Genomic DNA, 23,803 nt, shown 5'->3' with positions numbered 1-23,803 from the left:
GAATCAGAACATCTCATCTCCTAACCCATGGCATTGAATATCATTGATTTAAAAGTGATGAATTATCCTTCAAGAACATTTTTGAAAAGCGCTATGAGCAACATTCTTACTTGCTCCAAATGGAGCCAATACAACAACAGTCATCAAATAATGAGTTTAGGCCAAAATGGAAACCAGTTACAGGCTCAAGGACACTTGAGGTCACATGCCCAAAAAGTTCTGATTTTGCTTTACATATTTTTAAGTGGAGCTGCATGCTGCCATCGTCCATGGAAGATGAAAAGTTTTTTTATTAAATAGAACAGATTACATGGCTGAAGATATTATGTTCAAAACATCACGTATTGTCGAACATTAATTTATCCTGAGACTAAAAGAACGGGTGTATAAACAGATCCTTTATAAATATTCAACACTAACCAGACAACTCTTTATATATCATGAGAGTGAAAGCACTTAAGGGATCAGGGAATAAATAATGAATCGAAGAATACTCCCACAATTTCTCAGGGCAAGTCATGCCAACCATATCAATTAGCTAATGCCCTGTTATACACGCCATGCAAGATAATAAAGGGCTTTTACAATGAAGTCAAGGAAAAAATGAATACATTGGCAGCAGCATAACCAATTCAAATTGGTTAACTATCTAATTAATTAATGGAACTACAGTGCCCTCCATAATGTTTGGGACAAAGACCCATCATTTATTTATTTGCCTCTGTACTCCACAATTTGAGATTTGTAATAGAAAAAAATCACATGTGGTGAAAGTGCACATTGTCAGGTTTTATTAAAGGGTATTTTATATGTTTTGGTTTCACCATGTAGAAATTACAGCTGTGTTTATACATAGTCCCCCCATTTCAGGGCACCACAATGTTTGGGACACATAGCTTCACAGGTGTTTGTAATTGCTCAGGTGTGTTTAATTGCCTCCTTAATGCAGGTATAAGAGAGCTCTCAGCACCTAGTCTTTCCTCCAGTCTTTCCATCACCTTTGGAAACGTTTATTGGTGTTTAGCAACATGAGGACCAAAGTTGTGCCAATGAAAGTCAAAGAAGCCATTATGAGATTGAGAAACAAGAATAAAACTGTTAGAGACATCAGCCAAACCTCAGGCTTACCAAAATCAACTGTTTGGAACATCATTAAGAAGAACAAGAACACTGGTGAGCAAAGCGAAAGTCAAAGAAGACCTCCACAGCTGATGACAGAAGAATCCTCTCTATAATAAAGAAAAATCCCCAAACACCTGTCCGACAGATCAGAAACACTCTTCAGGAGTCAGGTGTGGATTTGTCAATGACCACTGTCCACAGAAGACTTCATGAGCAGAAATACAGAGGCTACACTGCAAGATGCAAACCAATGGTTAGCCGCAAAAATAGGATGGCCAGGTTACAGTTTGCCAAGAAGTACTTAAAAGAGCAACCACAGTTCTGGAAAAAGGTCTTGTGGACAGATGAGACGAAGATTAACTTATATCAGAGTGATGGCAAGAGCAAAGTATGGAGGAGAGATGGAACTGCCCAAGATCCAAAGCATACCACCTCATCTGTGAAACACGGTGGTGGGGGTGTTATGGCCTGGGTGTGTATGGCTGCTGAAGGTACTGGCTCACTTATTATCTTCATTGATGATACAACTGCTGATTGTAGTAGCATAATGAATTCTGAAGTGTATAGACACGTCCTAGCTGCTCAAGTTCAAACAAATGCTTCAAAACTCATAGGTCGGCAGTTCATTCTACAGCAAGACAATGATCCCAAACATACTGCTAAAGCAACAAAGGAGTTTTTCAAATCTAAAAAATGGTCAATTTCTTGAGTGGCCAAGTCAATCACCTGATCTGAACCCAATTGAGCATGCCTTTTATATGCTGAAGAGAAAACTGAAGGGGACTAGCCCCCAAAACAAGCGTAAGCTAAAGATGGCTGCAATACAGGCCTGGCAGAGCATCACCAGAGAAGACACCCAGCAACTGGTGATGTCCATGAATCGCAGACTTCAAGCAGTCATTGCATGCAAAGGATATGCAACAAAATACTAAATATGACAATTTTCATTTACATGACATTGCTTTGTCCCAAACATTATGGTGCTCTGAAATGGGGGGACTATGTATAAACACTGCTGTAATTTCTACATGGTGAAACCAAAATGTATAAAAATGGACTTTATTAAAATCTGACAATGTGATTTTATTCAAATCTCAAATTGTGGAGTACAGAGGCAAATAAATAAATGATGGGTCTTTGTCCCAAACATTATAGAGGGCACTGTATAAAATTATAAAAGGACAAATAAGATTATAAAAGGACTGGACAAGCTAGATGCAGGAAAAATGTTCCCAATGTTGGGGGAGTCCAGAACCAGGGGCCAGTCTTAGAATAAAGGGGAGGCCATTTAAAAATGAGGTGAGAAGGAACCTTTTCACCCAGAGAGTTGTGATTTTGTGGAATTCTCTGCCACAGAGGGCAGTGGAGGCCAAATCACTGGATGGATTTAAGAGACAGGTAGATAGAGCTCTAGGGGCTAGTGGAATCAAGGGATACGGGGAGAAGGCAGGCACGGGTTACTGACTGTGGATGATCAGCCATGATCACAATGAATGGTGGTGCTGGCTCGAAGGGCCGAATGGCCTCCTCCTGCACCTATTTTCTATGTTTCTATGTATAAAGCCTTGTTAAGTAAATGATTTACTAAGATTTAACTTGCTCACGTTGCTGCACTACAGTGTATAGACTGGGAGATCTGGTCCCTGCTTCTCTTGCTTCTCTTGCATTGATCCAAGTGCAATCTACTGTTGCAATGAACAGATGGACATAAATTACTGTTATAATTAGGTCATCAGTGATAGGAGCAGAATTAGGCCATTCGGCCCATCGAGTCTACCCCGCCATTCAATCATGGCTGATCTATCTCTTCCTCCTAACCCCATTCTCCTTCCTTCTCCCCATAACCCTTGACACCCATACTGATCAAGAATCTATCTGTCTCTGCCTCAAAAATATCCATTGACTTGGCCGCCACAGCCTTCTGTGGCAAAGAATTCCACAGATCCACCACCCTCTGACTAAAGAAATTCCTCTTTAAATCATACTGTTGTTTCCAGGTAACACCCAGGTTCCATTTTTACAAACCTCCTCTGTATGTAGATTTTGTCCGTAAGTTGGTAAATGCACAAAATCATTCGAAGTGGTAAAGATCTATGTCTTTAAAATTTATGCTGGTAAAAATCTATATCTTTTTAACTTCCTGGTGCTTTTGGTCAGAATTGTTCAATTATATTGGCGGCTTAGCTAGATATTGCGGCTGCCTGTGGTCGATGAATGGTTGCCAGAACTGCTGTCAAGGAAGGGAAATCCAAAGGTCTTACTGAAGCTTTCAGGGCAAGTTCCTTTGAGTTCAGTGTTTAGAGCCACCTTTTTCTGCCACTGATTGAAAATTCTGGCTAATGTCTTTGATTAAAATTTCAATTAGTCAGCACTTTTTAAAGCACCTCAACTCTTGCATGGAAACGAATTGAGTTTTAATATTCTTCAGAGAACCCGAGTGGACTTCCTTCAGTTGTTGCAGATATTAAGAGGATCCAACATTGCAACCAAATGGGGCAAACCACCAGGTTAAATGATGGCTTCCTCTGAGCAGATAACTGAGAATGAGAACATTTCTTTTAAACCATTTTTCAGTGGGTTCCTCAGAAAATGATCAGCCATGATCACATTGAATGGCGGTGCTGGCTCGAAGGGCCGAATGGCCTACTCCTACACCTATTGTCTGTTGTCTATTGTCTATTGACCCTCTGACAATAGACAATAGACAATAGGTGCAGGAGTAGGCCATTCAGCCCTTCGAGCCAGCACCGCCATTCAATGCGATCATGGCTGATCACTCTCAATCAGTACCCCGTTCCTGCCTTCTCCCCATACCCCCTCACTCCGCTATCCTTAAGAGCTCTATCCAGCTCTCTCTTGAAAGCATCCAACGAACTGGCCTCCACTGCCTTCTGAGGCAGAGAATTCCACACCTTCACCACTCTCTGACTGAAAAAGTTCTTCCTCATCTCCGTTCTAAATGGCCTACCCCTTATTCTTAAACTGTGGCCCCTTGTTCTGGACTCCCCCAACATTGGGAACATGTTTCCTGCCTCTAATGTGTCCAATCCCCTAATTATCTTATATGTTTCAATAAGATCCCCCCTCATCCTTCTAAATTCCAGTGTATACAAGCCCAATCGCTCCAGCCTTTCAACATACGACAGTCCCGCCACTCTGCGTACCGCCATTAAAATATTCACAGAACACTCGAGAAATGCTATTTCTCGTACCCGGGATCATTCTCGTAAACCTCCTCTGGACCCTCTCCAGCACATTCTTCCTCAGATATGGGGTCCAAAATTGCTCACAATACTCCATATGCAGTCTGAACAGTGCCTTATAAAGCCTCAATAGACAATAGGTGCAGGCGTAGGCCTTTCGAGCCAGCACCACCATTCAATGTGATCATGGCTGATCATGCACAATCAGTACCCCGTTCCTGCCTTCTCCCCATATCCCCTGACTCCGCTATTATTAAGAGCTCCATCTAACTCACTCTTGAAAGCATCCAGAGAATTGGCCTCCACTGCCTTCTGAGGCAGAGATTTCAGCATTACATCGAAGATAGACACAAAATGCTGGAGTAACTCAGTGGGTCAAGGCAGCATCTCTGGAGAAAATGAATAGGTGACAGTTTGGGCCGAGACCCTTCTTCAGACTGAGAAGTCAGGAGGGAGGAAAACTAGAGGTACAAAAAGGAACAGAACAAATCAGAGGCAGCATCGTTGACCCAGAAAAGGTGGAGCCCACAATGGTCAATTGTTGTCCGTGGAATAGGTGATAACGAAGGGTGTTGTTAATTCAGGGGTAAAAATGATTATTACTAAATAATACAGCGTGAATTTCAAGAGATCCTGAGGAGAGAGGTAAGTAAAATTATTTGGAGAGAAACCCAGAGTTCTTACAAAGACAGTGAGCTTTGAGAATGCAGCATCAGTAGGATTTCAGTGGAACATGCAGGGAAGTAAGGAGTGGAGAAACAATTCAATTCTTCCTTTCTCAGACCCACTGTGCCCTGGTTACGTACATAAAGGGAAGGAAAATAAATGGAATGAACCTTGGTTAAAAATAATTCCATTCAACTTTGGACCTCTTTTAGAGGTGATGAAGGAAAAGATAGGAAGCATTAACAACTGGAAGAAAAATAGGGAAATTGGTAGAGAAGTGGGCAGACATTTAGTAATTTGATAGTGACAAATGAGGAAGGTCTGAAGATGTGATTTTGCCAGATCTGACAGCCTGGGTGTCTATATCACTTATGGACTTGACACTATTTTTGGACTTCAGGAAGCAAAGATGGAGCCTGCACTCGAGAATGAAGAAGACGAGAGGATGATTTAAGATTTTACCAGGGCACAAATACTGAAGGAGGAGATGAGAGAATTGCAAAGTAGATTGCCGTTCCACGGTGACATTGAAGGATCTAAAGTTGGGAATTTGATCTTGCCAATGTAAGTTGACAATAGACAATAGGTGCAGGAGTAGGCCATTCGGCCCTTCGAGCCAGCACCACCATTCGATGTGATCATGGCTGATCATCCACAATCAGTACCCTGTTCCTGCCTTCTCCCCATACCCCCTGACTCCGCTATCATTAAGAGCTCTATCTAACTCTCTCTTGAAAGCATCCAGGGAATTGGCCTCCACTGCCTTCTGAAGCAGAGAATTCCACAGAATTACAACTCTATGAGTGAATAAATAAGCATACACCGATCAGCCAAAACATTATGACCACTGACAGGCGAAGTGAACAACATTGATTATATTGTTACAATGGCACCTGTTAAGGGGTGGGATATATTAGGCAGCAAGTGAACAGTCAGTTCTTGAAGTTGATGTGTTGGATGCAGGAGAAATGGGCAGGAGAAATGGGCAGGAGTAAAGACCTGAGCGACTTTGACAAGGGGCCAAATTGTTATGGCCAGACGACTGGGTCAGAGCTTGTGGGGTGCTCCCGGTCAGCAGTGGTGAGTACCTACCAACAGTGGTCCGAGGAGGGACAAACCACAAACCGGCGACAGACAGGGTGTTGGGCGCCCAAGGCTCATCGATGCGCGAGGGCAACGAAGGCTATCCCGTCTGGTCCGAACCGACAGAAGGTCTACTGTGGCACAAGTCACGGAAAATTTTAATGGTGGTCACGGGAGGAATGTGCCGCAATACACAGTGTGCATCGCACCCTGCTGCGTATGGGGCTGCACACGGAGGACCAACAGCACATTAGGCAGGTGGTCATAATGTTTTGGCTGATCGGTGTATTTTGGAGCGAAACATAGCAGCCAATTCGAGAAAATATTTCCGATGACTTCTCATCATCTACATACGTGGCTTGTCAATGGAGTAGGAGATAAGGTCCTCCCAGAGCTCTGCATCATCCTGTTCCTTGGCAAACTCAATAGCCTTGTCGACATCTTGCAGTTCCTCAGTTATCATCTGCAGTGCACGGCGGCAATTGCCCATCCTGCCTGAGGAAGAAAGGCAAGCATTACATTTCAGCCGTGCAAAGAACCCATCACCATTTTATTCCCACTCTCTTCTCACAAACGATAGTCGGAGAATTACAAACTTTTAATGCCAGGAAGAAGAGGTGGCAGCAGATTATTGGCTAGTTTTGCAGCCCAACCCAATTTTCCTTTTAAATAACTTCAGTAATGATAAATGAACATCATGAATCAAAAGCGAGTGACCTTGGCAATCTCAAGGGTGTTACAATCTCTGCTACAATGCATTCTCTGGAAACCTAATCCACAGAATTGAACACAAGATACAAATGAAATTAGACAGCTCCTTTCATGACATCAGGCTGCCACGAATGCTTCAGAACTAATTTTAGTTTAGTTTGGAGATACAGTGTGGAAGCAAGCCCTTTTGCCCATCGAGTCTGCACCGGCCAGAGATCGGCGCACTTGAACACTATCCTACACACACTAGGGACAATTTTTACATTGTAACAAGTCAATTAACCGACAAACCTGTACGTCTTTGGAGTGTCGGAGGAAACCCACGCAGGCCACGGGCAGAACGTACAAACTCTGTACAGACAAGCAACCATAGCCAGGATCGAACTCGGGTCTCTGGCGCTATAAGCGCTGTCAGGCAGCAACTCTACTGCTGCACCACTGGTGAAAGTAGCTCTGGGCTAACTTGATAATCTATTTTATCCATGCTTTAAGGGCCTGTCCCACTTAGGCAAATTTTTAGGCGACTGTCAAAGTCGTAGCAGATCGCAGAAATTTTCTTTTACCCTACGACAATGACCACGACAATGCCGAGTCAGGTTGGACAGAACGCATGTGACAACCGAAGATAGACACAAAGAGCTGGAGTAACTCAGCAGGCCAGGCAGCGTGTCAGGAGAGAAGGAATGGGTGATGTTTCAGGTCGAAACCCTTGGTCTGAAGTACGGTGTCGACCCCGAAATGTCACCCATTCCTTCTCCCCAGAGATGTGATAACCTGCCGGTGTACATTTCACCACTTCTACAGGGAGGTTTGATAGTGCGATGTTATTTAAGATCTTCTTTGAACCTCTTCAGATCTCTAGTTTCCCTCTCCCCTGACTCTCAGTCTGAAGAAGGGTCCCGACCGAAATTCACATATTCCATCTTCAGTGTAAACCAGCATCTGCAGTTCCTTCCTCCACACGGTTTAAAAAAACAACTTGCTTTGAATATTTTATTTTGTAGCATTTGCTAGTTATCGCCTTTTATTTAAACCTCCCTGGATTGAGGGTGAAGGTTTCCCATCAGTAACACACACCAGATTCACCAGTCAGGCTCGTCACTGCAACTACTGTTAACCGCTCAAGGTGTTCATTTCACAAAGTTTAACTTCTGGCTGGAAGCTCGAGTTTTAATTACGTTGAAAAAAAAATCTCTTAATAGTCTTCTTGCCTTTAAAAAAATAATAATAATTGCAGGTCGAGCTAAAAGTGTTAAACTTTTATTTAGCGCGCAAGTTTGAACCAATTGAACCAACTTTGAACTCAAAACTGTTGCATCTATTCTACCTGCAGCTTTTAGTTTAGTTTAATATGCATAGTTTTACGGCCCTACTTAAATAAATGGATGGCAGCTCAGCCAGAACGTGGTTTACAGATGTAAGTTCAGGTGTAAAGAGCCCAGTGGTTGAATGTTACTTTTTTTGTGGAACTAGGACCCGGCTAAGAGATTACACCGTCTTCGGAAACATCGCAAAATTCCCACGCTTACCTGACCGTCAAACTGTCGCCTCCAATCTACCCGTCAAATGTCCTGACGGTAAATAAATTGGTTAAACACAAGTATTTTATGGTATCTTCAAATGCCTTTTCTTAATTTAATGTTACGTGTTTCTAAATGCATCTGCGACAACCTAGCGAACCTGGGGACAGCGTGCGACAGCGCCCGCAATGAGCTACCATACCTGGCGACAAGCCAGCTGTCGGTGAGAAACTTCTATCTCACAGTTGGGACGAGTGTTGCTGGGACATGTTGGCCAGTGTGGGCAAGTTGGGTCAGAGAACCTGTTTCCACACTGACCACCCTTAAAAACTTTGATGGTGGTCACGGGAGGAATGTGTCACAATACACAGTGCATCACACCTTGCTGCGTATGGGGCTGCACACGGAGGACCAACAGCATATTAGGCGGGTGGTCATAATATTTTGATTCATCAGGTCATAATGTTTTGGCTGAGCGGTGTATAAGAAAAGAGGGGTGACTTTGAAAGTGTGTTTGGAGCAATTGTGGAACCAACTGAATCTGATGGGATGAATATCTCCTGCCCAGACACATCTTGCCAGCAGTCTGCCCAGTGTACGTAGTGGGTAGCATCCATAACTGAGCATGGCAAAATATCACCCCAGGCATAAACGATGTGAACAACAAACCAAAACTGCCCGAAGGCTCCATTTTCCAAGAGGCTCCTGTAACTGCTATCAGGCAGCACAGTAAATCGTTAAGTGCCACCTAATAACATATTGGACAATTGTGATTATGTTCTTCCCACAGCGGTAGGTATACTTGTATGAAATGGTTAATATAAACATTTAATATGCTATGCAGTCCCTTTGCACATCTGTGTTACAGGCAGTCACAACAAGCTGGAGGAACTCGGGTCAATAGACAATAGGTGCAGGAGGAGGCCATTCGGCTCTTCGAGCCAGCACCGCCATTCAATGTGATCATGGCTGATCATCCACAATCAGTACCCCGTTCCTGCCCTCTCCCCATACCTCCTGACTCCGCTATCATTAAGAGCTCTATCTAGAGACCCTTCTTCGGACAGGCAACTGTTCAGCACCACTTTTGAACAATATTTGCAACAGTTTGTGATAAGCAAGGACAATAAAAATGGTGGGGTCAAAATTTTAAGATATTAAAAGATCGTATGATTCACAAGTTTAGGCCCTTTTTGTTTACACTGTGAGCTCGATCTCTTTCAACTCTCTGACATGCTCTGATTTTCTTGTATCACTCATCAATTGCTGCCTTGAGATGGTGAAACTTCCATAGGACTTAACTTTTCATTTGAATTCAGTACTTCCCTTATGGACTGGCCACTAAGCATTCGTGAAATTAATCTTGCATCTGCCTGTGGCAACTTTCCTTGTACATTAATGCTTCTTATTCTGTTGTTGTGAACTATGAGCCCAGTTCCTTTGTATTGAAATAGATTTTTATATTTAGAGACACAGCGCGGAAACAGGCCCTTTGGCCCACCGAGTCCGCGCCGCCCAGCGATCTCCGCACACTAACACTATCCTACACACACTAGGGACAATTTGTTTTTACATTTACCCAGTCAATTAACCTACAAACCTGTATGTCTTTGGAGTGTGGGAGGAAACCGAAGATCTCGGAGAAAACCCACGCAGGTCACGGGGAGAACGTACAAACTCCGTACAGACGGCGCCCGTAGTCAAGATCGAACCTGAGTCTCCGGCGCTGCATTCGCTGTAAGGCAGCAACTCTACCGTTGCGCCACCGTGCCGCCAAATACTCCAGGAATTTAATTCAAACCCTTTCTCTCTATTTTGATGGTTTTACACTCATTGTGTTGGAGGGGCCAGTGGAGGGCAGCATTTGCCATGAAATAAGATGCAAACCAACATGCAAGATTAATGGAAAAGGGAGCATTTTCTCCAAATTTAAAAAGATAAGGAAATTCTCTCTCTTTTAGCCAGCAAATACATTAATAAATCCACCTTCATCATTTTGATGACATCCATATAAATTTTAAGCTATAACCCTTTTCTTGCAGAACCATTTCAATACAGAAGAAAGATACCTTTGATATTGGCAATGCCACAGTATTTTGGCTGGTTTAATTTTTGGGCTTAATGCACACAGGTTACATTTCTTAAGCATCAAGCATCTTTCAAGACAGTTTCAATTGTTTTGGTAGCGATGGAGAGACGAGGTTAATTCCCGGAATGGCGGGACTGTCGTATGTTGAAAGACTGGAGCAACTAGGCTTGTATACGCTGGAATTTAGAAGGATGAGAGGGGATCTTATTGAAATATAAGAGTATGAAGGGTTGGGCACGTTAGAGGCAGGAAACATGTTCCCAATGTTGGGGGAGTCCACAATCAGGGGCCACAGTTTAAGAATAAGGGGTAGGCCATTTAGAACAGAGATGAGGAAAAACTTTCTCACTCAGAGAGTTATAAATCTGTGGAATTCTCTGCCTCAGAAGGCAGTGGAGGCCAATTGTCTGGTTGCTTTCAAGAGCGAGCTAGATAGAGCTCTTAAAGGTAGTGGAGTGAGGGGGTTTGGGGAGAAGGCAGGAATGGGGTACTGATTGTGAATGATCAGCCATGATCACATTGAATGGCGGTGCTGGTTCGAAGGGCCGAATGGCCTCCTCCTGCACCTATTGTCTATTGTCTAATAGTATTTAGGTAACAATGCATCGCACAGTTAACAATTGCTGAGAGAAAAGTTACTTCACATATCTTTTCACTTCAAATAAATTAACCCTGTCCAAAGAGAGTTTTCTTCCAGAGAGCACAACTCCTCCCAAAAATATATCTAACAACAAAAATATTCTTACTTAAAAGAAAAACTGTCTCTTCAACAAAGTTCCGCTGCTGACAAATTTCAAGAGCCTGTGGAGAAAAAAGACAAACAAAAAAATAAGGCTGTTGCCAGTTCACATTGTTAATATTTTAGTTCTACTGCAACAATACTTTCCTTGAGAGAGGGCAAGATTTGGGATGTATTTTGGGAAGCATTATGTGCATGCATTTTATGTACAGTCACCAAGAGTTTAAGATATTCTCTCAGGAATCAGTCTCACAGATTCATATCGGATTTATTTCTTCGTAGTTGCTCTGAACTTGCCTGGAAATCAGGAGCAGAAACCTTCTTTTGATAGGATTGTAAAACAGAGGATGAGCAAAAAGCATTTGCAAGGCCATTTCATTGCCTTGGCTAGTTGTACTCTCATTGTTGGTCCAATCTTTAGTTCTCATTGTTCATTATTTTTCACCGTTATATGAACACTTGTGTATGCTTTTGATCAACTAATACTACACCTTTCCAACGAGTGAGAAGATTCAGGGTTTGGACGCAGAAAATAATCCAACAGTCGAGTGAACTATTGAGGGAGCCTTGCAAATGAGACATTATGGTCACGTTTGTTCTTACAAGTGGATGTAAAAGCATCCCTCAGCATCATTCAAATCTTTCATTCAGATCATGAATGTAGATCTATGCAGGATCGAGGCAGGTGAGAGACTGGAATGCTGGGTTGAATTGCATTTACTTTCATGCGAGAGGTTTGACAAGTCAGGTAGATGAACTCAGGGCATGGATAGGCGCGTGCGCCTGGGACGTTGTAACCATTACTAAAACCAGGTTAAGGTACAGGACTGGCAGCTTAATGTTCCAGGGTGAAGATGCTTCAGGAGAGATATAAATCCACTGCCGAGTATGCCTGCGCAGTGTGGGAGCGCTCAGCTCATGCAAGGAAGATTGATCCTGTGCTAAACACAAGCTGGCGCTGCATCATTGAAAGTAGGCATGCAGGTGCAGCAGGCAGTGAAGAAAGCGAATGGTATGTTGGCATTCATAGCGAGGGGATTTGAGTATAGGAGCAGGGAGGTTCTGCTGCAGTTGTACAGGGCATTGGTGAGACCACACCTGGAGTATTGCGTACAGTTTTGGTCTCCTAATCTGAGGAAAGACATTCTTGCCATAGAGGGAGTATAGAGAAGGTTCACCAGATTGATTCCTGGGATGGCAGGACTTTCATATGAAGAAAGACTGGATAGACTCGGCTTGTACTCGCTGGAATTTAGAAGATTGAGGGGGGATCTTATAGAAACGTACAAAATTCTTAAGGGGTTGGACAGGCTAGATGCAGGAAGATTGTTCCCGATGTTGGGGAAGTTCAGAACAAGGGGTCACAGTTTAAGGATAAGGAGGAAGTCTTTTAGGACCGAGATGAGAAAGTTTTTTTTCACACAGAGAGTGGTGAATCTGTGGAATTCTCTGCCACAGAAGGTAGTTGAGGCCAGTTCATTGGCTATATTTAAGAGGGAGTTAGATGTGGCCCTTGTGGCTAAAGGGATCAGGGGGTATGGAGAGAAGGCAGGTACAGGATACTAAGTTGGATGATCAGCCATGATCATATTGAATGGCAGTGCAGGCTCGAAGGGCCGAATGGCCTACTCCTGCACCTATTTTCTGTTTCTAGCAGTGGATGCGTGAAACCCACCAAGACCGACAACATCTACCTACTCTCTGGCATTGCACCTCCTGGAATTAGAAGAGCTGTAGCCAGTTTAAAAGAACGTCTCAGACAATCAGAGGATGAGAGACACCCCCTAGATGACCACCCTTTGCTGCCTCGGCGTTTGAAATCACGCAGAAGTTTCCTCTCTTCTGTCCATCCCCTGGACTGCAGTGCGTCATCCAGAAGGCTCAAACTCTGGGAAGAGAGACTAGAGAAATCCCCGGAAGGCATTCACATTGCAATCGATCCCTCTGAGAAACTCCTACCAGGATCCGACCAACCGTGGATAACCTGGCGCAGTCTCAACAGACTGCGGACAGGCGTGGGGAGGAGCAAATGGAACATGCTGAAGTGGGAATACACTGAAGATGAGGCAGACAGCGAGTGTGGACGGGGCCTCCAGACTATGGAGCATCTCCTGAGCTGTGATGTGCTGCACGACACGCGCACTGTAAAGGATCTTGCAGAGGCCAACCACGTGGCACTAACATTTGCTCGCTATTGGCAAACAGTTATGTGATGACACGAATAAAAAAAGGAGAGATTGAGGTGGGGATAAAAGAAGAGGGGGTATTGTTTTAATGATTAAGGAGGGTGTCATAGCTGACATTAGTATGATTTGCCCAGGATGGGATGATCACCTTGTTGGCCCCGAATTGAAAATGGGAATTAATAAGAGCAAATGTGCCAGAAGATTGCAGGCAGCTGCAGGACTAAATAAGGTTGCCGGAGTAGGGGATTGTAACTTTCCCAAATATTGAATGGGATTGCCACAGTGTAAAAAGTTTAGACAGGGTGGAATTTCTCAAATATGTTCAAGAAAGTTTCCTCAAGGAATATGTAGAGGGGCCCTACATGGGGGAGAGTTACACTTGATCTAGTCTCAGGAAATTGGGAGGGACAAGTGGACAAAATGCTCATAGAGGAGCCTTTTGGGACCAGCGACCACTGTTCTGTTAGGTTTAAGATGGTTATGGATAGAGAAAGAGCCAAAATACTAAATTGTGGGAAGGCCAAATTTGAAGGTATTCGACGAGACCTCGCTCAAGTTGATTGGAGAGGGTTGTTTGAAGGAAAAGGAAAGTCGGGAAAGTGGGATAGACAATAGACAATAGGTGCAGGAGGAGGCCATTCGGCACTTCGAGCCAGCACCGCCATTCAATGTGATCATGGCTGATCATTCTCAATCAGTACCCCGTTCCTGCCTTCTCCCCATACCCCCTGACTCCGCTATCCTTAGGAGCTCTATCCAGCTCTCTCTTGAATGCATTCAGAGAATTGGCCTCCACTGCCTTCTGAGGCAGAGAATTCCACAGATTCACAACTCTCTGACTGAAAAAGTTTTTCCTCATCTCAGTTCTAAATGGCCAACCCCTTATTCTTAAACTGTGGCCCCTTGTTCTGGACTCCCCCAACATTGGGAACATGTTTCCTGCCTCTAACGTGTCCAACCCCTTAATAATCTTATACGTTTCGATAAGATCTCATCCTTCTAAATTCCAGTGTATACAAGCCTAGTCGCTCCAGTCTTTCAACATATGATAGTCCCGCCATTCCGGGAATTAACCTAGTAAACCTACGCTGCACGCCCTCAATAGATGTTTGTAAAAGTGTGCTGGCAAGAGTCCAGGACATGCATTGTTCCTGGCAGAGTGATGGGCAAGGCAGGTGAGGAATAAGGAGGAGGCAGGGGGCAAGTGTAGGTAGCTGTGATCAACTGCATTCCTGGAGGAGTTTTGAGGACTGAGGAGCATGTTAAAAAAAGGAAATCAGGAGGGCACAAGGGGGACCAGATCTAACGCCGGCAGATACAATTAAGGATAGTCCCAAGAGACTTTATAAGTACATCAAGGGAAAAAGATAACCGGAGAGAGAATGAGGGCCTCAGGGATCAAAATGGTCAACTTTGTGTGGAGCCACAGGAGATGGGCAAGGTCCACTATGCTTGGTTCTCCTCTGTTTTTACCGTGGAGAATGACATGAGGACTGGGGAACTTGGAGCAGAAAATGGAAGTGTACATGAGGGTAATCAGTATTACGGTTGGGAAGGTGCCGAAGGTATCCTAATGGGTATGAAGGTAGACAAATTTCCCAGGGCTGATTAAATATATCCGAGGATACTCTGGGAAGCTGGAGAGGAAATTGCAGGTGCCCTGGGTGAGATTTGCAAACAGTACAGACAGAACCCATAGTCGGGATTGAACCAGGGTCGCTGGCTCTCTAAGGCAGCAACTCTACCGCTGCGCTGCCCGGGCTGAGCAGGCTGGGACCTGAGTGCACGATGATGAGGGGTAATCTTTATAGGGGTGTCTAGGATCATGAGCGGAATAACTAGGGTAAACGCACACAGTATTTTACCCAGAGTAAGGGAATCAAGAACCAGAGGACATAGGCTTCTGGTGAGGGGTGAAACATTTAATAGGAACCTGAGAGGCACCATTTTCACTCAAGGGTGGAAGGTATATGGAACGAGCTGCCAGAATTGGTACCTGAGGCAAGTACTATCACAACACCTAAAAAACATTTAGACAGGTAGATGAATAGGTCAGGTATTGTGGAGCAGTTCTTAACCTGAACCCCATGGGGGTCGTTTGGGAGTTTTCCAGAGGTCATGAAGGGGTCATGAAGGGGTCATAAATGAAATTATCCCATCCCATTGACTGAGTATTGGCAGAAATGTTTTCATAAATCGGGCTGTTTTTTCCCCTTCAATTTTTGTTTCGGGGAGGGGGGGTCACGGTACTGACCAAGAATGCCTGATGGGAACGTGGGGCCAAAAAGGTTATGCACCGCTGGTTTAGAGGGATACGGGCCGAATGCAGGCGGGAGGAACTAGTGTAGATTGGTCACGTTGGTCGGTGTGAGCAAGTTGGGCCGAAGGGCTGGTTTCCACACTGATTGACTGTGACTCTGAAAGGGGAGAGTTGTTTTCCCAGGCCAATAATTTGCCCAAATTTTTCCAGGCCAAAGACGTGTTAAAAGCCAGCATGAAGAAATGTGAAATCGACATCGGAAATTGAGAAACCAATGCCAAGGCCAGGAAACTCTGGCGAACCGTCATCCATAAAGGAACAGCGACCTTCGAAGCCAACAGATATCAGTGGGATACAATGACAATTGGGTAATGTAGGTCACGAAAATGTGCACGCAATATCATCTTTATTTTTATATGTATTCTTGTGATGGGGAAGTAACTGCAATTATATCATTTATTGCCTGATCTGAGCAGTTCTTGAACTGTGTGGCTTCCTACAATAAATCAGAGGACATTTAAGACAAGTTTCTCGCTATGAGTGTCAGAAATGAGGAAACCGAAGATCTCGGGGAAAACCCACACCGTCACATGGAGAACGTACAAACTCCGTACATTCAAGCACCGGTAGTCGGAATCAAACCCGGGTCTCTGGCGCTGTAAGGCAGCAACTCTACCTCTACGCCACTGTGCCACCCAATCTGGTGGTTTTGTATCACTCTGGCAATTTTTTAATCTTGATGTAATCATCCCGTGTTATCAGCAACTACTAGTCAATGTCTGTAGATCTTTGAAAGAATGTCAGAAACTGAATAGAAACATAGAAAATAGGTGCAGGAGTAGGCCATTCGGCCCTTCGAGCCTGCACCGCCATTCAATATGATCATGGCTGAAAGAATGTCAGAAACTAACATGGCAACAAACATTTCTCTGCTGTCCCTACTTTGGCCACAGCATGCAGCGATTGCAAAAGCAGAAGGCATAATATATATGATATGATATGATATGAACATGGGAGATAAGCATCAGTCCCATGACACGCTGCTCAATTATTGCTGAAGTGCATTAAAATTATGAAGGCCTTGGATCAGTTGAATGAGGAGAGATTGTTTCAATGTAAGTGTAATGAAGGGGTAACACTTTGGTGCAGTCAGTGGATCATCTTAGTGAACGATGAGTGGTAGATTATACGAGGGATGGATTGATGGGAATATGGGGAAAATAATATGGGTTAGTTTAAGATCAGTGGATGGTTAATAGTTGACGTACTCCCGATGGGCTAAAGGCCCTGTTTCTGTATTATATCATTCTATGACCTTTTGTAGCCATAAACACAAGACAGCTATTGAAAGGTCAAAGAGTAATTGAAGATTTTTGTTTGTGATGTACTGATGTACAGATGGCAGTAATGTACTGAGTTTGAGGTTTGATCTGAACGCACAGGGGGCAGAGTGGAAATTGATTACTGGAAAGTAAAGATATATGTGCACATAAACATCAGCACAGAACAACTGGGCTAAATCGCATTTGTGTACCATGGACATAGTTATTTTTGGTGCACCTTTAAATAACCACACATCTCCCTTCACTCAGTTCGCTCAGTCCGCCTTAACCAACCTGACCTCCCGGTGGCTGAGCACTTCAACTCCCCCTCCCACTCCCAGTCTGACCTTTCTGTCATGGGCCACCTCCAGTGCCATAATGAGGCCCACCGGAAATTGGAGGAACCGCACCTCATATTTCGCCTGGGCAGCTTGCAGCCCAGCGGTATGAACATTGACTTCTCCAACTTCAGATAGTTCCTCTGTCCCTCTCTTCCCCCTCCCCCTTCCCAGTTCTCCCTCTATCATCCTGTCTCCACCTATATCCTTCCTTTGTCCCGCCCCCCCCTGACATCAGTCTGAAGAAGGGTCTTGACCCAAAACGTCCTGAGATGCTGCCTGACCCGCTGAGTTACTCCAGCATTTTGTGAATAAATGTCCCTTCACGGCGGTACCTGCAAAGAGAGACACATTACAGAGAGTTACCAAGACCAATTTACTTTCTCCAGTGGGCAGTGGGTGCTGTCTCTCAGGAACGGCAGCAGACTTGGACGGTCATATTCAGCGTACAGGCTAATCTGCTGCTCATGGAACCTCTGTCCTTTATGGTGATCTCTCTTGAATAGGTTATGCAAGTACTGTTTAAAGAAAAGTGGAAGTTAGAACAGAGCAGCCCATAAATACTCAACAAAACTTTCCGACAGACATGAAAGAATATTAGTAATATCACGTATGGTAAATAAGAAATACGTTTTCAGCTATTTCCTTCCATCGGCCTCCCAGAAAACAGAGCCTTGATGTAGGTGGTACAAAATCAACACATTTAAAAGAGGCAAGGATATATATGTGAATAGAATCGTATAATTTTAAGATTGCCGGTAATTATCATGAAAGGTTGTAATAAGCGTTCAACTGTCATGTTAGGTTCAGGGCATGCCATTCCAACCAAATCCATTTGGTCTTAAGAGTTACAATAACCCTACAGGACCAATTGTACTAACATTCAAAATAATTCGGAAGTGGAAGCAACTTGATGATTGAAGCTCCAAAAGATGGGTAGCCCATATGACCACCATTACTTTTGCCCAGAGTCAAGCAATGGTGATTTTTTTAGATTTCGATTTAGAGATACAGCGTGGAAACAGGCCCTTCGGCCCACCGAGTCCGCGCCGCCCAGCGATCCCTGCACATTAACACTACACACACTAGGGACAATTTTTACATTTACCCAGTCAATTAACCTACACACCTGTACGTCTTTGGAGTGTGGGAGGAAACCGAAGATCTCGGAGAAAACCCACGCAGGTCACGGGGAGAACGTACAAACTCCGTACAGACGGCGCCCGTGGTCAGGATCGAACCTGAGTCTCCGGCGCTGCATTCGCTGTAAGGCAGCAACTCTACCGCTGCGCCACCGTGCCGCCTAAATTTAAATTTAAAGGCAATTTAAAGCCTAAGTTTTATTCGGCTTTAAATTGCAGGAAGCAAATCAAAGCAGTGCCTAATCTGAAAAGTGCAGATAGTAAACTCCCCATAATGTACACACAAATCATGCTAGTATGCCATCGCTGGAATATTACATAAACACTCTGGGCCAAGATCCCTACTTTGAACGCAAATGTATTGACACAGGCACCACTTTTGAGTATAACTTATTTTGCAATTTTCCACATATTTGCATCTGGTGAAAGCAGATTCTGCCCTTGAACGAGCACAATCCAGTGATAGATCATAATATGTATATCTTTTAAAAAAAAATTCTTTACAAAATATTTCCTTGATATATTGAAAATGCCAACTTGTTTAGATTTAGATTTAGAGATACAGCGCAGAAACAGGCCCTTCGGCCCACCGGGTCCGTTCCGCCCAGCGATCCCCGCACACTAACATTATCCTACACACACTAGGGACAATTTTTTTACATTTGCCCAGCCAATTAACCTACATACCTGTACGTCTTTGGAGTGTGGGAGGAAACCGAAGATCTCGGAGAAAACCCACTCAGGTCACGGGGAGAACGTACAAACTCCGTACGGACGGCGCCCGTAGTCAGGATCGAACACGAGTCTCCGGCGCTGCATTCGCTGTAAGGCAGCAACTCTACCGCTGCACCACCGTGCCGCCCTATTGCTGTTGTTTGATTACGCAGCCGAAAATTGGTTTACTGCAATATATAAGGGTTTTGATCGAACAGGAGAGCTAACATCTGGGAGGAGAACCATCGGCCGCCCTCAGCTACGTTACGAGGATGTCTGCAGGAGAGATTTGAAGGCGCTCGACATCGATGTGGAGTCCTGGGAGAGCCTTGCAGCTGACCGCACGAGGTGGAGAGGTACCCTGAACCAACATCTCAAAACGGGGGAAGAGACACTAATGAATGCAGCGGCAGACAAGCGGGCACGCAGAAAGGAGCGCAGCAACTTTAACAGACCAGAGACTGCACGCAAATGTGACCTTTGCGACAGAGACTGTCACTCCCACATCGGTCTCTTCAGCCACAAGCGACGCTGCTCTAGCCGAGGTGTGGAGCATGCAGCCAACTAGGATGCATCACCCATGGTCAGCCATGACCCAGGGGGCCTAAGATCGAACAGTTTTTTTTTAAACTACTGAAATTTAAATTAAAACACCAAGCCACTGGACACGATGAAAACAATTATAAGTTGAAAATATTCTGCACAACAGATCTTAAAACATGTTTTGTGTCTCTGGGTGTGAACAATAAGTTTAATTTCTTTGGTCTCCACCGAGAGCTGCAAACAATCAGTGAGGCTTGATCTCGTCAAAGTTAGTTATTGGAGGGAGCAATGATGGTGACTGTTGATATCTATGGCAATGTTTGCTCAGTAAGTCAGACTACATTTTTGTGGAGGTTTCATTTGTGCTGAGATTTATTTGCAACTAGACTAAGTGGACCCGTTGGGCCCAAACCACTCCTGCATTGGTGCAGCACCCTTTGCGGAGCGTCTTGGACTATACTGCTCACCCCCTCCATGACACACTGGTCAACCTGAAGAGCACCTTCAGCATCAGACTGGTTCCACCAAGATGGCAGCACAGATCCCTGTGGCGATCAAACTCCCCCCCCCCCCGCCCCCAATCTTTGCACATCTCCGATCCTGGACTTTCCACTCGCCACTTTAATTTCATGTTTCAGAAGGAATGGCTGACGTTTCGGGAGGAGACCCTTCAGTCTGAAGAAGGGCCTCAACCCGAAACGTCACCCATTCCTTCTCTCCAGAGATGCTGCCTGGCCCGCTGAGTTACTCCAGCTTTTTGTGCCGATCTTCGGTTTAAACCAGCATCTGCAGTTCCTTCCTGCACATGAGAAACATCAGCTTTTGTGCAGTGACAGTTTCAACTACTTTTTATTCACCTGTTAAAGGCTTGGCCCAATCGCATTTGTTCAACACGTGTCATTCCTCCAAATAGAACTACATTTATGAATTTGGCTTGGGTATGATCGCTCTCCTTTTTGAATTAAATCCAAATTGTTTTAGTGTCTTTATTTCAAAATTGCATGCTAACAGATTATTCCGTATTTCTTGGTTCTGAATTATTCTATATTCATAATATTATTATATTATTCCAAATAATAATATTATTGTATCATTGCAATAATAATAATAATAATAATAATAATAATAACATAACACTAATAATAATAATAATATAATGAATGCTGGATTTCCTTGTCACTTTTAAAGCAGATCATGCATTATCTTAAATAATGAAGTATATGGATCTCGGTTATCTCTGTTTAAATGGTGTAGTAACCTCAGGCAAGGGGCAGATGAATGTGAATAAAATATTTAAAAGCAGCTGTCCGAGCCGCTCTGCCTCACTACCGGCATTTCACTGCCTCGCAAAATGTCACTTTGGACAAGCGCAAAGAAACCTGACAAATGCAAAGCCTCAACCACATTTTTGCATCTTCCAATATCATATATATCATATAAATAGCGAGCCTTAATAGCGAGCATTAGGTGTTTGTGGTAATACTGAGAAAGCAGACTTACCACATGCTGCAGCTCAGGTTGGTCCTTCAGCTCCTCCACAACTTTGTCAATCTTAAATAGATATATATCAGTTATTAATCAGAAGAGCAACAGTGTTACTTGATTATCCTTTTTTTTTTTGCGAGAGTACACTGCTCTCAAGCATTTCCACAATTTCTATATTTACAAGTAATTTCATTTCATAAGTACAGGTAGTTCTGGTATAACCCGAGAGTTGCATTTCTAAGAAAACTCGTGGCATAGAAAATTGCATTATAATAACAAAGGTGTCAACAGGGGAAGGGGGTTAGGGACTAGGGACCAATAATAAAGTTATTTCCTCCTGCAGGGTTTTCAAAAATAAAGATATTTTCAATAGGAACATGCTTATTTAAGTTACCGTGGGCTGTATGTTACATTGTTTAATAGAGTAATTGGTGGTACATTGTTTAATAGACATGTGTAGTTTGGAAAGGTGTGTACATCAGTCTGAAGAAGGGTCTCGACCCGAAACGTCACCCATTCTCTCTCTCCTAGATGCTGCCTGACCTGCTGAGTTACTCCAGCATTTTGTGATACAGTGTCATTGGAAATGACTGCTCATCAATTTCAAAGGTTTTTTTTTTAGAGATACAGCGCGGAAACAGGCCCTTTGGCCCACTGGGTCCGTGCAAAGAGTGTTCCTTAATTCACGCTCTCATTATATCCAATTTGTGTGGCGGAAACACGTGTTATAACAGAATGGCCTCGATGCTGATGGCTGTTATCATGGAAGATTTTGAATGAATGCAAGCTTTCCTCTTTGGTTTTGTCTTGAAGGCGTTTTCAACGCGAGAACGAATTGTAAATAGAATTCACAACTTACTGAAATTTTGTCTTCATTGTCCAGAAGCATGTTGACTGCTTGCTATGGAGGGAGCAGAGAATACAATGGTTCAAATAATAGATAAATCTTAGGAAAAGCTATCTAACAAATATCAGAAACTGAAACCAGAAGTGAACGATCATATTCTTATAGTGAGTCTTAATAGAGACAATGCACAATTTATTAATCTGGCACTATGAACTTGGAAAATACCCCAACGTTTTTCCTAAGTGGGACAGAGGAATGAATGGAGATGCATGAAAGGTGTAAAGTTAGCAAAATCTCAAAGAATGGATTTAAAGATGGCTTTGTAGAGGAGGGTCAATCTGCAACCACTGAAGGCATGGCAAGAAATTAGAATAGATGTGATTGTTGGAGATGATGCTCTTAGGCCTAGATTGCAGGATAGTCAGTAGCTCGAAGTCGGCCGACCTGAGGGACCTGGAGTTTGAGTGGAGGGTTAGAAGATTTTTGATATAGGGGGGGCAAGCCCGTTTAGGGCTTTGTATGCAATTCTACCAAGTAACCGAATAGACCTCTGAAGATAATTTCTACCTGATCCATTAATCCACTGGTACTTCACAACCACAAGTACAAAATCATGTAGATTGGTATCTGTTGACTTTTTTAAGCATTAACTACCTCCATTCTTACTGCGAGGAACAGATGAATAATTACTGTTCGAGATGCAGATTACCCTCTCACCGTGAACCACTGTGAAAGACAGATGTGCTAAAAGACTGAGGTCACTGATACGAACAGCTGGATGAAAGACAAGCCGAAGAATGAACTGTCAAACAGTTTGGAAAGTGAGGAAAATCAGTGCAATGTAACTGCCCCTCACCCCCCCCCCCTCCCCCCACTCATGATGTACATTCTGGAAAGGTTGGAATTACTCTCATCCCATGATAAGAGACCGTGAGTGCAAAGCTACACATTCCATCAGGTCGTACATAGAATCCCCCGGATTCTAACCTTACTGAACAAAGTCCCTTTCATCACACCCTAAACTCTTCCAATCAGACCTTGTACAATTCTGTTCCTCACCATCCTACCATCAGTACAAGCCTTCGGCCATCGTATCCCAGAACACTGCCCTGCTTGCTGGAGCTCTCACCTTCAAGGGTCTCCTCAGAATTTAGCTAATTTACCCCGCATCAGTCAACCTCAATATTGCCTCTTCAATCTTCCCTGAGCCTCACTAACCCACTCAATACACGATTCTATAGAAGAACGCCATGAAATTCTATGTCAACGAGAGATCATCAGACTTGATTTTTAAAAGGTTATCTGATCAAGTGAAAAGCAATAACAGAGAGCAGAAATAGGAATACTTTATTGTCACGTGACTGGGCACAGTGAGATTCTTTGCTTGCGTACACAATGTATATAAATAGCAGCCACCTACATAGAAACATAGAAAATAGGTGCAGGAGTAGGCCATTCGGCCCTTCGAGCCTGCACTGCCATTCAATATGATCATGGCTGATCATCCAGCTCAGTAACCTGTACCTGCCTTCTCTCCATACCCCCTGATCCCTTTAGCCACAAGGGCCACATCTAACTCCCTCTTAAATATAGCCACTGAACTGGCCTCAACTACCTTCTGTGGCAGAGAATTCCACAGACTCACCACTCTGTGTGAAGAAATGTTTCCTCATCTCGGTCCTAAAAGACTTCCCCCTTATCCTTAAGCTGTGACCCCTGGTTCTGGACTTCCCCAACATCGGGAACAATCTTCCCGCATCTAGCCTCTCCAACCCCTTAAGAATTTTATATGTTTCTATAAGATCCCCCCTCAGTCTTCTAAATTCCAGCGAG

At 43.8% G+C, this 23,803-nt stretch overlaps 1 protein-coding gene across 2 annotated transcripts in view; it reads right to left on the bottom strand.

The window, feature by feature from the left end:
* The window catches only part of vps41 (VPS41 subunit of HOPS complex), a 160,189-nt gene that overhangs the window by 14,382 nt on the left and 122,004 nt on the right, over positions 1–23,803 (bottom strand). For both annotated transcript variants that reach the window (XM_078398325.1, XM_078398326.1), the window contains exons 20-24: positions 21,983–22,024; positions 21,139–21,189; positions 17,620–17,757; positions 11,141–11,195; positions 6,429–6,569 (exon numbers count right to left, since the gene is read on the bottom strand). In XM_078398325.1, the coding sequence (XP_078254451.1) occupies positions 6,429–6,569; positions 11,141–11,195; positions 17,620–17,757; positions 21,139–21,189; positions 21,983–22,024 (427 nt within the window). The remainder of the gene's footprint in view (positions 1–6,428; positions 6,570–11,140; positions 11,196–17,619; positions 17,758–21,138; positions 21,190–21,982; positions 22,025–23,803) is intronic.

This window comes from Rhinoraja longicauda, chromosome 4, assembly GCF_053455715.1.
Source record: "Rhinoraja longicauda isolate Sanriku21f chromosome 4, sRhiLon1.1, whole genome shotgun sequence".
Classification (NCBI taxonomy): Eukaryota; Metazoa; Chordata; class Chondrichthyes; order Rajiformes; family Arhynchobatidae; genus Rhinoraja; species Rhinoraja longicauda.
This window is presented reverse-complemented; position numbering and strand designations above follow the sequence as displayed.